The sequence below is a fragment of the Crocodylus porosus genome, unplaced genomic scaffold (genome assembly GCF_001723895.1).
Source record: "Crocodylus porosus isolate Cpor-Errol unplaced genomic scaffold, CroPor_comp1, whole genome shotgun sequence".
NCBI classification, from domain to species: domain Eukaryota; kingdom Metazoa; phylum Chordata; order Crocodylia; family Crocodylidae; genus Crocodylus; species Crocodylus porosus.
In genome coordinates, this window is record NW_017728943.1 from 93,230,060 (window position 1) to 93,245,947 (window position 15,888).

A 15,888-nucleotide genomic window follows, 5' to 3' on the forward strand; every position below is an offset into this window, starting at 1 on the left:
AATGTCTTATGATGTACTAGACTAGACAGGGAATAATCTACCACAGAAGATTAGACCTCAAATTTATGTTACCCCTGTGCTTTCCAGGCTAAGGACTTGTGATCATGTGCACCCAAATCCATTCCATGCATTGGCTGCTCCCAAGAAGAGTGCTTTGGAAGAGAAATGTTACAAAGCTTATTCCTATTGAGCTCAGTAGTTACATCATAGGGGAGGTTGTTACTGGCTCAACAAATCAACACTGATAAATCCTTAGGTTAATTTTCAGATTTTAAGTAGAAATTAATCATGGAAGTCCTAGTCAGAGTTCTATTGCCTCCTAGCCAAGCATACAGATTGCTGGAGATAAAACTCACATCTCTGATGTTTAAATGTAAAATTGACATCAATTAGCCAGCAGCCATTATTCTGTCACTGGATTTGACTACTGAATTCTTTAAATGCCAGTCTCTATAATTTTTTAAAAATGTTAATATTAAATCAGTTGAAAAGCCGACTCAGAAAGGGAAGTTATGCAATGTTAGAAACACTGTAGTTACAAGAACTCTGTATAACTCAACTGTAATACACCTTTCTATTTTATTTTATTTTATTTTGTAAACAGATCAGCTCCTTGACATATTAGCATGTTATAATACCCCAGTGTCTCTTCTATACTCTGAAGTACTCCTGTGCTTTTCTATATTTCCACGTAAACATTTTTTGGTGTTGGTTTTCTGAATCCCACACCACCCACTCTTTATTGTCTGGCAAAAGATGAAGTATGCTGCCTTATCGATTTTAAAGATAGTTATGATAAGCATCTTGTTCCACAAATATTCAGTCATGGAGGGCAACCAAACAAGTTGGGAAAGCATTGATTATACTGTATAAACAGCACTTAACAATTCAAAATACAAACTGCAAATGTTGACATGAAACGGATACAAACAATTCACTAGAAGTATCATTTCTTTCCCTAATCTAAATGCAGTGACATGGAGTATTTGTGTTAGATGGATGTTGCCAATAGGAATGAAATGGTTTTATTGTATCAAGTAGTATGCTTATGAAGTTCAACTAAATGTAATTTTCAGCATGTTCTGAACTGATGCAGATACTGCGTTTTATGCATGCTGTTTTGGTCTACTGGTGTTATACCATGAATCATACAAAATATATATATTTTCTTTTTGAGTGAGAAAGGAGATACACGGTAAAGGGAAGGTGTCTCAAGTCCATAACTAGTCTATTGCTGGGCACTCCATTACAGTGATTACATTCATTCATGAATGTACAGTAACATCAACTAGTAAAAAAAATATAGAGAATAAAAAGCAAATTTAAAAGATCAAGAAAACAAATGATCTGGATGATGTAGTTTCCTTCCCCCATCCGCCTGACATACTGAATTATATTAAACAGGTGGCAATAGTTTTTGTTTTTCTTCTCTCATATTTTCATACTTATCTTTGCTTTCTGGAAAAAAAGACCAAAAAGAAAAACTTAGTATTTAATTTTATAATTATTATGCTTGTGAATTATATAAATATGTAAAGCACAGAATTAGGCTAACTTTCAATTATCTCTCATATAGAAGTGTACTAAAACAACCCCAAACAGCCTCCCCTCCTCAAAAATCACTTCAGCTCAAACTAGATTTAAAATTGCAAGATGACTAATTGAGGTGTTTGTATATAGAAATAGCTTTCTGTGCACACATTTCTATCTTGCATGTACATGTGCATATAGTACCTAACACAATGGAAACCTTATTTCTAACTGGAACCTCCAGGTGCTTTCAAAGTACAAATAGTAATAATAAATGTTTTGTATAATACATATAGAGTTTGAAAGAATAGCCTGAATTCATAAAATTTTGATTTTACATACTGGCAGAAAAAAACCCTCAAACCAACAAGTTTTCTTAAACTTACATCTTGATCTTATTACAAATAACATTTGTAAACTAAGACTTAACTGAACTGTTACTCCATTTACATTTCCTGTAGCAGTAACCACCACCAGTTCTTCCTAAGCAGCTACAATAAGAAACAATAACAACAATTCCCCTTCTTCCTGTGTCAGATTATGCTAACTAGATTATGGTAAATGACAACACGTTTCATTTCAAGGACATGTGTCACATGTCATAGTAACCTTTGTAACATAATCATTATAACATAGCATTAAATACAAAATAATCTGAATCATGTTTCTGGGGGGAGGGAGAGATCATGACTAAGGAAATAGTCATTCATTTTGAAGTATTGAAAACCAGATGGGTAAGCAACAGTACAGTAGGGGTTTTTTTTCTGGGTTTTTTTTTTTTTTTGTAAATGCAAGAAGCCAGATAGATATTCTACGGGAGAAAAATTCCAGCCACTCTAAAAGAAGTCAGAATCCTGAAAACACTTTTAACTTTAACCATTCAAGTTAGTGCACTGAAACCAATAAGACTGGTGCACTTCAAATTAAGTAAGATATAAGTATCTGCAGGAACAGGACCTATGAACTGGTATTTACTCAAGAGAATAATAATATAAGGTTAAGAGTATAAGTATCTTTCTGTCTAAGTCTTACCTTCCAAACCTAACTGGGTCTGACCAAAAGCCACTGGTGTCTAGTAACTCTTTAGTGACCCTGTTCCCTGGCTAAAGGCATCCACACCACAAAAAACTGTTACTCCTTTCATGGTCTGCAACTTCAGAAGACCTGAAGACTAAACTACCATTTCACCCACAGAGGTGTCTTTGGCAGGGCAGCAGGGGAAATTAGCACTGCCACTGCCTGGGCTGTACCTTTTCTTTGCATAAATATAGAACTTCAGTAACCAAGTTTGTCACTCTGACACTGTCTATGAACATATTATATCCAGACAACAAGTTTGAAAATAAAAACAAGTAAGGATGTCAGGAAAAGGTACATATAAAATGCTAAAAGAAAAGGAATTCTTAACATTATTATTATTATTATTATTATTATTATTATTATTATTATTAAGATAAACACAAGAATCTACACTTACAATTCCAGAGTCGTGTTTTGGCTTTATATTGTAAAGTGACTTCCCCTTTTTCTGCCTGCATACTTCCTCTGCTTCTTTAACTCTGAAAAGAGAGATTTATTTTTCTTTTAATAAGCTGTTTTGGATGATGAGATTGTTGTCATGGACAGCACAACAGAAGAATCGAAGATTTAGACTTAAGCACAAACATGTAGCCTTCTCTCCACATATTATTCTCCAGTGGTCTGTGAAATGCCTATGAGAGTCAGTAGCTGCTATTATTATTCTATCAAGACGATTGTGTCATATAGCAAGAAAGATTCCTATAGTAATTGAAGATTGCAAATAAATCATGTCATCTTGTAAACCATTGAGATTAGGAAGCAAATATCAGGGTTAAAGATATACCCATGACACAAAACCTAATTTACCAAAGTTCCTGTTAGATATTGCACCTCCCTCATTCACTTTCTATATTTTTAGATGATTTGTCATCATTTCAGTGCCAGCATATTTCAAATAGTGCCTATTCTTGAACACTTATTTCCAAATTATCTTCTGCATACCTAATGACATAATTCATTTTGACAGACATTTGTACAATTCATCAGCGATTCCAGTCTTTGCTTTCACATTCACAACTGAATTTGTTTCAAAACAGTTTTTCAGTTAAAAATAAAATAGAAAAAAAATTAGCTTCAGATTGCTTTAAAATTGAAGGACCTGGTCAACATCTATCATCATTAAGATCAGTTACTACTATGAGTTGACATTTCTAAGGCAATACACAGTATAAAAGCATGATAGAATCAGACACTTAAGCAATCCTTATTCACACAAGTACTTATTTATTTTGTTGTATGCAATTCTGAATTATGTTAAAAAAAAGAACCTGAGAAAACTCATGCCTACTTACGTATCTTTGCCAAACATGCAAAATAAAACTAGAAGCTACTCCTTATTCCCAGGCTGACAGCAACTACAATTAATGGCCACCCTAACCCTTAAATAGATTCCTCATTATGTTCCTTCCTCTCCAAAAGGTAAACAAGTAGACTTTGCAGTGTGTTACGAGGGTAGATGCATTGAATATTTTGGATCAAAATAGAGGAACAGGTTTGAGAGCTGAGGCTGTCATGTAATCAAATTCCTTGCCTCAAAAAATGTCTGTGTGGCAAAGGGCTGCAAGTTAGTACCTAATAAAATGATACCCAGTGAAGTTAACTCTTTCGGGTCCAGTTGGATGGTTGTTAATTTCTTCTCCTTACTAGAACTTGTTCTTCATGGTAATCTGCCAAGCTTACTTGACTAAGATTTGACTGACATGGATAAAAGAGGCTTAACCAGGTTCTTGAAGGATAAACAGGATGGAGGCCACTATTAGTGAATTTTACATTTCTAAGACTTATACTCAGATCCTTTAAAAATGATGTTCCTAGTGATCTAAAATGTGTTAATGCTTTGGCAAAGGATAGTTATATAAAGAAAAGAACAGAAAAACAGAAGTTAGGTAAGCCCTTCATTGGTTTGCATCAATATGTGCTTTGAATTACTTAACATCAATTACTTAACATCAATGTGTTTTGAATACAGCCTGCTTTGCACTTTCATCATTATTCAACAGTGAGAAAAAACATAAAGATATAGTGAAGGAATGATAGCGACCAATGATATACCCTTGGGCTGATTCCTCATGGATATTATCCAAACCAATTGCATGTATGCTATTTCAATGTGACTATAAAAAGCAATATGAGAACCCACTAACTAAAACATACCATATTTTGCACTCAGCATTTCAAACTGCAAAAATGCAGTAACCTTTTTAATCATACTTACTTTTAAGTTGGTAGGTGATATGCAGTATATGCAGAACATTTTGGAAAAAACACTACACAGCCAAGTAATGCACTTTTATAAAAGGTATTTTAAATGGGTTCAATAAAGGTGGCAGCCAAAATGTGGTGATAGCTTTATAGCACAGGATTGCACTGATTAAATAAAATGCAGTCCAAGTTTGCAGGACTCGCCTGTCCCAAATTGCTGCCTACCCCTTCTATTCAATTCCTCCATAAGCTTTCATCATTCCACACAAAGGGAGAAAAGCATTTTGAGTAATCTGCCTGTGATCTTTTGTTTTGTAATCAGATGCATTTCAAGTCCTCAAAAGCTATTATTACAAAGATTAATACGGAAGAGTCTATGTACCGTTTTTTTTCTTTCAAGGGAAGCTACAACCAGTACCAAGAAATGAAAAACCTTACTTTTATTTAAGCAAGTTAAATTCTCAGCTGACACACCTCAGATGGTGTAAATCAGCACAACACCCAGGGGCCCAGTATGTGCTATTTAACTCATTGAGTTGATGTGTAATATTAAGTAATACTGAGACTACACTTAACAGCTCCTAATGCCAAAGGCAGATGGTGAATGTAGAATACACAGTAACATTTTCTAAATCAATCACTCTGATTCAGAAATTACTTTGCTTTAGTTCCACCCTTTGTTCCCACTAACAACACCCCTCTTGGAAAAAACAAACAAACTTCTCATGGTATTTATTTATTTATCTCATGTGACAGTTGTGTCATGGACTACAATTCAGTGCAAAGCCGGTGACTTGGGTATTAATAACTGTCAAGAAATTCCTCAGCAGATCCCAAGGAATTCTAGCTGTTTATGGCATGCCTATACAATATTTTCTTTAAAATGGAAAAGGGAAAAACAAAACAAAACAAAACAATGCTGGATAGTTCAAAGCTTTTTCTGAAAAAGTCTGGTAGTGTTAGAAGGATGTTGTAGCCATGATGGTCCAGGGATTATGCAAGATGCCAGGATTTATTTAGGTGATATCTTTTTATTGGACCAGCAGCAGAGCCAGGATAGAATTAGACAAGCTTTCAAATGCAAGACATTCTCCTAAAAAAAGTTTGAAATTTGGCCCCCTATCTTTTAAGAAAATGATCTCACCTATATGTAATTCATCAAGATAGTGCACTAAATTTCAGCTTTTTTTTTAGAAGGTTTTAGTTATCCAGCACCAATTTTTCCTCAATTCTAAAAAGAACTCTGTGGTTTCTGAATCAGATATGCTAACACTATAGCCAGAATAGACTGGAATTTTGACAAATTCCCAAACTGGCCAAGTTTGGCTGACATTTTGAATTTTAACCAAACCAAAGAAAAACAGAATTTATTACAGATATATCTTCGGCTAATTTGTCTGTTTTCAAACTGCTCTGTCAGATCTAAGAGAATTATGCAGCTGTATTGTTGGTCAGTATTCTTGGCAAAGGTTCAAGAAGAAGTAGAATTGTTATATTTTATAACACACCATGTGCTACAGAACAAATGCTACATAAAATTATTCAATTCTTACAGAAAGATCATAGAATCATATAAAATTCAGGTTTGAAGAGACCTCAGGAGGTCATCTAGTCCAACTCCCTGCTCAAGGCAGGACCAGCCCCAACTAGATCATCCCAGCCAAAGCTTTGTCTAACCTGGTCTTAAAAACTTCTAAGACTGGACTAAACTTTGACCTTCCTGACTTCATCCCTGCATGCCCAAGAAATGCTTTTATACTCCTCCCCAGTAGTTTGTCCAGATTTTCACTTCTTATAATCTTCCTTTTTGTGATTTAGCTTACTGACAAGATCCCTGGTAAGCCAAGTGGCCTTCTGCCATACTTGCTAGTCTTCCTGTGCATTGGGATGGCTTGTTCCTGAACAATCAGTAAGGCTTCTTTAAAGTACAGGCAGCTGTTCTGGACTCCTCTCCCTCTTAGAGTGGCTTCCCAGGGGATCCTACCCATGAGTTTCCTGAGCAAGTGGAAGTCTGCTTGTCTGAAATCTAGGGTCCTTACTCTGCTGCTCTCCATCCTTCCTTTCCTCAGATCCTGAACTCATTCATTTCGTGGTCACTGCTACCCAAGTTGCCATCCACTAATATATTTCTCACCAATTCTTCCCTGTTTGTGAGCAGCAGGTCAAGAAGAGCACAACCCTTAGCTTGCAGCTCTGGCACTTGCAAGAGCAAGTTGTCCCCAAAACTCTCCAAAAACTTCCTGGATTGCCTGCATACTGCTGTATTGCCCTCCTAGCAGATGTCAGGGGGACTGAAGTTCCCCATGAGAACCAGCGTCTGTGATCAGGCAACTTCCACCACCTATTTGAAGAAAGCGTCATCAACCACTTTTTCCTGGTCTGGTGGTCTATGGCAGATACCCACCACAGCATCACCCTTGGTGCTCTCCTCCCTAATCTTAACCCAGAGACTTTCAACAGGCCTATCCCTAGTTTCATGCTGGAGCTCTGAGCAGTCATATGGCTCTTTTGCATAAAATGCAACTCCTCCTCTCCACAGCCTGTCCTTCCTGAATGGTTTATACCAGGGGTTTTCAACATTTTTAAATAAGTGTACCCCCGGCTGCTGGATGTGCAGTAGGGTACAGGGGGTTGTGTCATGTGGCTGGACACAGTGTGGAACATGGAGCAGCAGTGAGGGGCGGTAGATGGTGGTGGCAGCTGCTGCCATGAGTAAGCTTCCCTCCCCTCCCCCCATGTCCAACCAGCTGGGCAGCACCTGTGCAGCCCACAGAGGGGCGCTGCTGCTCTTGCCCCACCCTGGCCCTACTCTTGGGAGGTGGCGGCAGCACAAGGTGGTAGCACTCTGTCCCTGCCTGCCCACGCATACCTGCTAGGGCCTTCCCAAGTACCCCTGGGGGTAAACATACCCTCAGTTGACAATCCCTGGCTTATACCCACCCATGACAGCACTCTAGTCATGTGAGCTATCCTACCAGGTCTTCTCTGTTATTTCAATAATGTCATAGTTACTTACAGTGTACATACATAGTTGCACATAGTATACTCTGTGTGTATGTGTGTGTGTATACGCGCACACACATACACCTATCTATATCTATATCTCCATCCCTGTATATATACACATTATATACTATGTGCAATGATGTATGCATGTTATAAGTAATTATGACATGATTGCAATGACAGAGAAGACCAGAGAAGATATCTAGATCTTGATCTATATTCCTGTGAAATTCCTAATGAATTCTATAATTCTGCAACGTACTTACTTGTACATTACAGCTGAAATACTGGTCCCATTGGAAAGCCTTCAGTTCCCCCAACTGTATTAGACATCCTGCAAAAAAGCTTTAATGTAACTAATGAGGAAGGATCTTCCACATATAATACCTTTTCTATATCTTCAGTACTCGTACGTTACAATTTTTATCCCCAAGTATTTAGAAGTCTGGTAAAATGAGAGGGATTTTGTGATTTTGCAGGTGTACAAATTATCTTTTTCTTACCCAATCTACTCAAAACCAAGATGCGGGCGGGATCCTTGCCTTAGATTTGAACGCTGGCCCAGGGAAGACAGCAGCTCAGCTTTAGTTTTAGCCCCAAGCTCAGGGCTGCAGCCATAGCCAAGTCACCTCCTGCCCCAAGCCAAAGTGGCTCATGCTGCATGGGAGGGAGTTAATGATGGCAGAAGCATGGGGGGTGAGACCACATTATGGTGGGCATACGGTAGGTATCCATGACAGGTCACTTGCGGGGGGGGAGGTGGAGACTGTGCAGCCTGGCCCCCACTTGCCTCCACCATTTATCTTCAACTATGGCTCCAGCCCTGGACCAGGCAGATGTAGAGCTGGCCTTCTGCAATGCTAGATCCAAGAGCAACTAAATTAGCAGCATGCAAACATATATTATAAAGGCTGATAGAAAACTGAATTCAGGGATTTGCTTAATTTAAAGTTAAAATGTACTGACCTCTCTTTTCAGAAAAAGGAGGAGGAAGAATTGTCACTACTAAAAACGACAGGAATCAGAAGGACAGAAAAACAGCTCCCTTTGGAGCCATGAGTAAGGCTAATAGTTTAAATTAGTTGGAAAATTACTTTAAAATATCATCAGTAGTTTCCTCCCTTCCCCAGGAGTCTGTGTATTTGTCTTTTTCTTGTCCATGATTAAGTGGTCTGGAGAACGAATTCAACAGTAAATCAAATTCTCAGAAGTGGAACTCCTTTATAAATCTCCCTTTTCTACTAACTGTCATGCTCTGTAATATATGGATGTATGTGCCCAGGATTTATTGATTATCTAAATTGTTTGAGAACTGTGGAAATCATTATCCTTTGCACTTGCAGTGCACTTTAACACTAGAGATGTTAAAGGGCTTTTCAAAATGGGGTTAGGAAAAAGTAGAGAAGAGAGAACCATATTCTCGCATTCACTCTGTTCCATTGAAGGATTTCATAAAAAACCTGTTCATCATAAAATAGACAAGTAAACATTTTTAAAAGCATATTTTGATAATACAATGTGTATTTTAGTTATTAAATACTTACCATAATGTTGATTAGTAATACTTAACAATACAGAGCAGAAAGAGATCATAAATAATATTTAAAAAGCTATAAGGAATGCAGAAAGTTAAAGAGAAAAACACCTGCAGCCACCCAAAATATGCTGTTAGCCAGATAAAATAAAGTTTTCTTAAAAAAAGGAAACAAGACAAAAGGGTAAAAATGCCATTAAATATCTGAAACAAAGAGGAGGAATGTACAAAATTCTATTAGTAAACAAACCAAAATTGTGGAAGGGGTATCAGATCTCATGCTTCAGGGCAGAAACAAACCTCTAAATAATGAAAGGAAATTTTCTCTGGGGAAACTATGCCAGAACTGTCAACAGCAGGACTTCTTCAACCTTCCCTAATGCAGCTGGTTATGGCCAAGGGAAGGCATAAGGCTGATCTGATTTGGTATCCCACATGTTATATTCCTCAGTGTGTCTTCTCCAAGTGCTACACAGCCAGGCCAAGATTTTTTTTCCATTTTTGATATTGCTATCCAAAACCACTGAACATATTCACAATTTCAACTCAATTAGGGAAAAAGTAGGTCACTGGTTTCATAATCATGAAAGAGGAGATAACTGACAGCAGTGTCAACAAAAAAAAAAGTTTACAAGCATCTTTACTTGTGCACATTTTACTAAGATGTAACATTGGTTTCAGAAACTAGCTTTCATATTCTCTCTCTCTCTCATACACACACACAAATAGGAAATATAATTTGCTAAAACGTCCCCTCTTCCCTTTACCATTAGGTCCCTGGGTCTGTGTACCCAGAGTTCAGACTCCTGATTTTCACTTTCAAGACTTACCACACAGTTTGTTTGATCTACATTCCAATACTTGTTTCTACCAACTCATATCTTGAACCCTCTGCTACTATTTACATTTCTCATCTTGGCGATTCCTCTATTACTTGCACTTATCCCAGAGCCAGGATCAGGGACATCACAGTGAGAATTCCTGACCTCATCCAGCCCTCTGACAACTATCCCATGGTCCTCATCCATGTAGGAACAAATGATGTGGCCAGGAGTAGTCCAGACCATCTCAGTACAGGGCTCTGGGGACCAGGCTTAGAAAGACCGGGGCACAGGTGGTCTTCTTCTCGAACCTTCTGGTCAGGGGTCACAGTAGGCATCGCATCAACTGTGTCAGAGAAGTCAACTCATGGCTCTGAAGTTGGTGCCATCATGTGGGTTTTGGCTTCCTGGACCACAAACTGCACCTCCATGCAGGGGACCACCTGGGATGTGATGGGCTTCATCACTCCGCAAAAGGTAAGAGTCTCTTTTCTTACAGGTTGGCTGACCTCCTACATCAGGCTTTACACTAACTTTGACGGGGGATGGGGAGGTAGGAAATGGAGAGAGTATAGAACCTACAAACTGCAAGACATGCAGCAGTACACCCCAGGTAAATACCAAGGGGACCTTTGGGCATCAGAATAGGGGGAAGCAAAGGCACCATCTGGAGGGCTTAAATGCCTCTGTACTAATGATAGAAGCATGGGGAGCAAGCAGGAAGAACTTGCACTCCTACTTGCAGACAATAACTTTGATTTAGTGGGCCTAATGGAAACCTAGTGGGACCCTACCCATGACTGGGCAGTACACATTGAGGGCTACAGATTGTAAAGAAGAGACAGAGTAGGGAGGAAAGGGGGCAGGGTTGCTCTTTATGTAAAGGAGAATTACACGTGTACCATAATCAAAATGGGATCAGAGGAGGAGAAAGTTGAGGCATTGTGGGTTAGGATACATGGAGGTCGAGGGGAAAGGGACTTGGTGGTAGGGGTCTGCTACAGACCACCACATCGAGGAAAAGCTAGACTTGGAATTCTTGAGGCAGCTCTCAGAGGCTAGGGACATGGTTGTCATGGGGGACCTAAACTACCCTGATATCTGCTGGGAAGAGCAGTCAGTCAAATCCAACCATTCATGTAGGTCCTTAACCTGCATGCAGGGCCTTCCCCTAACACCGGAGGTATACAGTCCCACTAGGGGGAATGCCTTACTGGACTTGGTGTCGGCTTTGGGGCAGGACCGGGTAGGGGAGCTGTTTAATTGGTGGTCACCTTTGGGACAGTGATCACCAATCAATCAAATTCACCATATGGCATAGGGTAGTTAAGATAACTAGTAGGGTGGAGGTGCTTGACTTTAGGAAGGCTAACTTTAGTGTGCTTAAGAGTCTAGTCAATGATGCATAGCAGGAGGGGAGTATTGGCAACATGGGAGTCTAAGAAGGGTGGTCATTTCTAAAGGAAGTGATCCGTCAGGCATAGAGGGAGACTATCCCAGTATGAGGGAAAAGGGGGAAAGGAGCCAAAAAACTTCCTTGGCTAAACAGAGAAATCCAGAGGAGCCTAAGGTAAAAAAAAGAAGGCACATGCGGTGGAAGCAGGGGGAAGCCACCAAGGAGAAGTATACCTACTTGGCCCACACTTGCAGGGAGACAGTTAGAAAAGCCAAAGCAACTACAGAGCTGAGGCTGGCAACACAAATTGAAGACAACAAAAAGTCTTTTTTTTAGGTATGTAAGGAGTAAAATAGGGAGTAAAAGAAAGCCACAGGGCAGCATAGGACCCCTAACTGAACAAGAAGGAGCATTTAGCGACAGACAGGGGGACAAGGCTGAGCTATTCAATGAGTGTTTTGCCTTGGTGTTCCTGAACAGGGGTCATGGTAAGACTCCTAATGAGCTCTTAGACAGTCATCAGAGGGACACCAGCCCACCAACTGTCAACACTGACTTGGTGCAGAGTCACTTGGATGGACTGGATGCATTTAAGTCAGCAGGCCCCGATGAGTTGCATCTGAAAGTACTGAAGGAATTGGTCTGTGTCATAGCAGAACCACTGGCACAGCTGTTCAAGCACTTGCGGCACTCGGGTCAGGTCCTGGAGGACTGGAAAAGGGCCAATGTATTTTCAAGAAGGGGAGGCAAGAGGATTTGAATAATTATAGGCCAGTCAGTCTCACCTCCATCCTTGGAAAGGTCTTTGAAAAGATTATGAAGGATCATATGTGTGGGAGTCCAGCAGGAAAAATAATGCAGCAGGGCAACCAGCATGGATTCATAGCAGGTAGATCATGCCTGACCAATCTGCTTATGTTTTATGACAGGGTCACAAAATGCTTAGATGCAGGAGTAGAGGTGGATGTTGTTTTCTTGGATTTTAGCGAGGCCTTCCATATGGTATCTCATCCCATTCTCGTAAATAAATTAAGAGGCTGTGACATAGATGTTTATACAGTCCAGTAGGTGGCAAATTGGCTTAGCGGTCATACCCAGAGAGTGGTAGTAGATGGGTCATTATTGACCTGGAAGGATGTGGGCAGTGGGGTCCTGCAGGGTTCAGTCCTTGTACCTGTACTCTTCAATATCTTCATCAGTGACCTGGATGTGGGTGGGAAGTGTATTCTGTCCAAGTTTGTGGATGACACCAAACTATGGGATGAAGTTCACACTTTCTGGTAGGGAATGATTGCAGGCAGACCTAAACAGGTCGGAAAACTGGGCAGTACACAATAGGATGCAGTCCAACAATAAAGTGCAGAGTGCTGCATCTAGGGTGCAAAAATGTCTAGCACACCTACTGGCTGGAAAGTGACCCTCTCAGCAACACAGAAGCAGAAAGGGATCTCAGAGTCGTACTGGACTCCAAGATGAACATGAGTCATCAGTGTGATGAAATCATCCGCAAAGCTAACCAGACTTTATCATGCATCAGCAGATGCATGACAAATAGATCCAAGGAGGTGATACTTCCCCTCTATGTGGCATTGGTCAGACTGCAGATGGAGCACTGTGTCCAGTTTTGGGCACTGTACTTCAGGAAGGATGTTGGTAGACTCGAGAGGGCCACTTGTATGGTTAGGGGCTTATAGGACAAGCCCTGTGAGGAGAGGCTGACGGACCTGGACCTCTTCAGTCTCCACAAGAGAAGGCTGAGATGTGATCTTGTGGCCACCTACAAATTCATTAGGGGGACACAGCAAGGGATGGGAGATGCTCTGTTCCCCAGGGCACCTCTTGGGGTAACAAGGTGACAGAGCACAGATTTGGGCTGGATAGCAGGAAAAAGTCCTTCACAGTAAGGGTGGCCAAAATTTGGAATGGGCTTCCAAGAGAGGTGGTGCTCTCCCCTACCTTGGGGGTCTTTAAAAGAAGGCATGTGGCTGGGGTCATCTGACCCTATCACTCTTTCCTGCCTAGGTAGGGGGTTGGACTTGATGATCTATTGAGGTTCCTTCTGACCCTAGTATCTATGAATCTATGAATCGTGTGTTTTTTTTCTCAGTCTTCTCCCATTTCCTGAATGAGAGTACTGATTTATTGTGATATAGGGAGTGGAGGCATCTGGAAGAAACAATGCAGCAGCTTCAAAGAAATAAACCTCCCAATAATTAAAAGGAAGAAGAACAATCACAGGATGAGAATATATTTCCAGGTTCTAGGCCAAAGTTCCCAGCACTCTTTGGGATGGTTGTCAAACACATCCTGTCCACCTGCTGCCCCTTGTACACAACATGCCAGGAAATACAGAGGTGACCCAAGTACTCCAGTGTGCCATCCACAGCTATGAGTAGCCTGGTGAGACAGGTAGCTCAAGAGTGATTGTGAAACATTCTCAGAGTGGCTTCTCTGCTGGTCCAATGAGTTTAGCCCATCTGGGCAGACAGTGCTTGAGAAGGTTCCTCAGGAGTAGTGTAGACCTTCCCAGGGAGATTAAAAGATGAGTCAGAAAGTTTTCTCAAGAAAGGAACATGGCAACAATTATTAAAAGCAGTCTAGGAAATTAGGCTGCCAAAGACAGAGGTTGTGGATAGGATGTTTGAAGCAGCTTGACATTCCCCAGATTCAGAGAATAACAAGCCTTAAGGAAAGGTGGACATGCATATAGACTGATTTATCATTTTAAAGATTTTTTTTCTCTTAAATACTTTCATTATATTTAAACCACAAGATGGAGCAGAAAGGCTTTTTCACTACAGTACTAACCTTTGGCTGTTCCTCTTAGATGCAACAGAAATGCAGGTACTGAACCTGAGTCATATCAACTCAGCTAATCAAGGTTAGGACCAGGGGCTGCAGCACAAAAATTTGTTTTAGAGAGAAAAATATTAATTTACTCCTAAGGCAACTGAAAACTTAGGGCTGAAGAAAAGGTACATTTGAAAAGACCAGGAAGGGTCAGAGAAACAGCTACTATGATAGGAACTATTCAAATATTTAAATTAAGCATGTGCCTAAATGCTTTACTAGATTGGCACCCACATGTCCTTACACTCCACCCAAAGAAGCTCGTCTCTACAAAGCTTTTGTCTCACTTAATTTGCTTCCATTTAAAAATAAAATAGCACATATAAAACTTCATGTGTAACATTGTCAGTCACATTGTCTTTAAAAATCATTGTCCCCTGGTTCTTCCCATGTTAAATGAAAATATTCAGAACATGTATATAAATATTCAGGACATGTGTATCACATGTATATCATGCACAATCCAGAAGTATTTGTAAATATAAGTACTATTTTAACTAGTAGTTATACAACACAAAACTGTTTTCAGAACCTGCCTTTCAAGAAGATTTGGCTAGTTTAGTGGGGGTTAATCTAAACAAAGAGAGAAGTTTCTTGTTTCTATCATCATAAAATTGTGGGGGGGTTTCTAGCACTTTCACCTCCCTCTCCCCTCTATTTATTGCCAGGGAAACACATGCAACATGTTCACCATGATTAAGTTTAAAGGCAGTTTGCAAGATGAATAAGGGAGATGCACTTTGGCACAGATACAGGAAAAAGAAACCAGACGTCCTTGCCCTGAAGTCAGAATCATTTTATCTACCTTCTAAACCAAACGCCAGCCTGACCACAACCTTATCAAGGCTGTGAGAATGTCTCTCATCATTCAATCCAATGAGAAGGGGAGCCACTTTCCTGCCACTAAGCATTAATAATTTTGTCTAAATAAGTATCTGTGGCAGACAGATTCATTTCCTGCTGGCTCCAACTAGGCTTGGTGGAGATACCTTTACACTTCACTAGAGTCTAGTAGTACACGACAAATTTAAACATACTGACAGGACTGGAATGTTACATGCAGAGGTGGTCACAATGTAGGTTCTCATTGTGAGCTAATGCAGACCTGGTAACTACATTTTGACCATGCAGTAAATGGAACCCAAAATGATCTTGCCTGCATAAATTGAATACCTTGTAAGACTATTAAAAAAAAAAAAAAAAAAAGAGTAAAGGAAATCAAATGTTTTTATAGATTTAATAGCCAAATGTTTTTCATCAGTTGAAATAAAATACAATGCATGTTGCCTGCTAAAAAGCATTATAGATAGTTTTGTGTGGATTATGCTTTCGTTGGGCAAACAATTGTTTTGTAACACTAAAATAGCTTAAAGTTACTGTTTCTGAACAGCAGACCTAAATGTGATTATTTAAATCAATTGCATTATTGCTTAATTTGTATTTCACTGTTTGCATAATTGTGTTTGTGT

The 15,888-nt window shown here is 39.8% G+C and overlaps 1 protein-coding gene across 1 annotated transcript in view; it reads right to left on the reverse strand.

Annotated features, from left to right (window-relative positions):
- Positions 1 to 1,164: 1,164 nt before the first annotated feature.
- FMN2 (formin 2) overlaps positions 1,165 to 15,888 on the reverse strand; it is a 251,351-nt gene continuing 236,627 nt past the window's right edge. The window contains 2 exon segments of the mRNA XM_019549808.1: positions 1,165 to 1,458; positions 3,008 to 3,089. Coding sequence (XP_019405353.1) covers positions 1,432 to 1,458; positions 3,008 to 3,089 — 109 coding nt within the window. The 3' untranslated portion in view covers positions 1,165 to 1,431.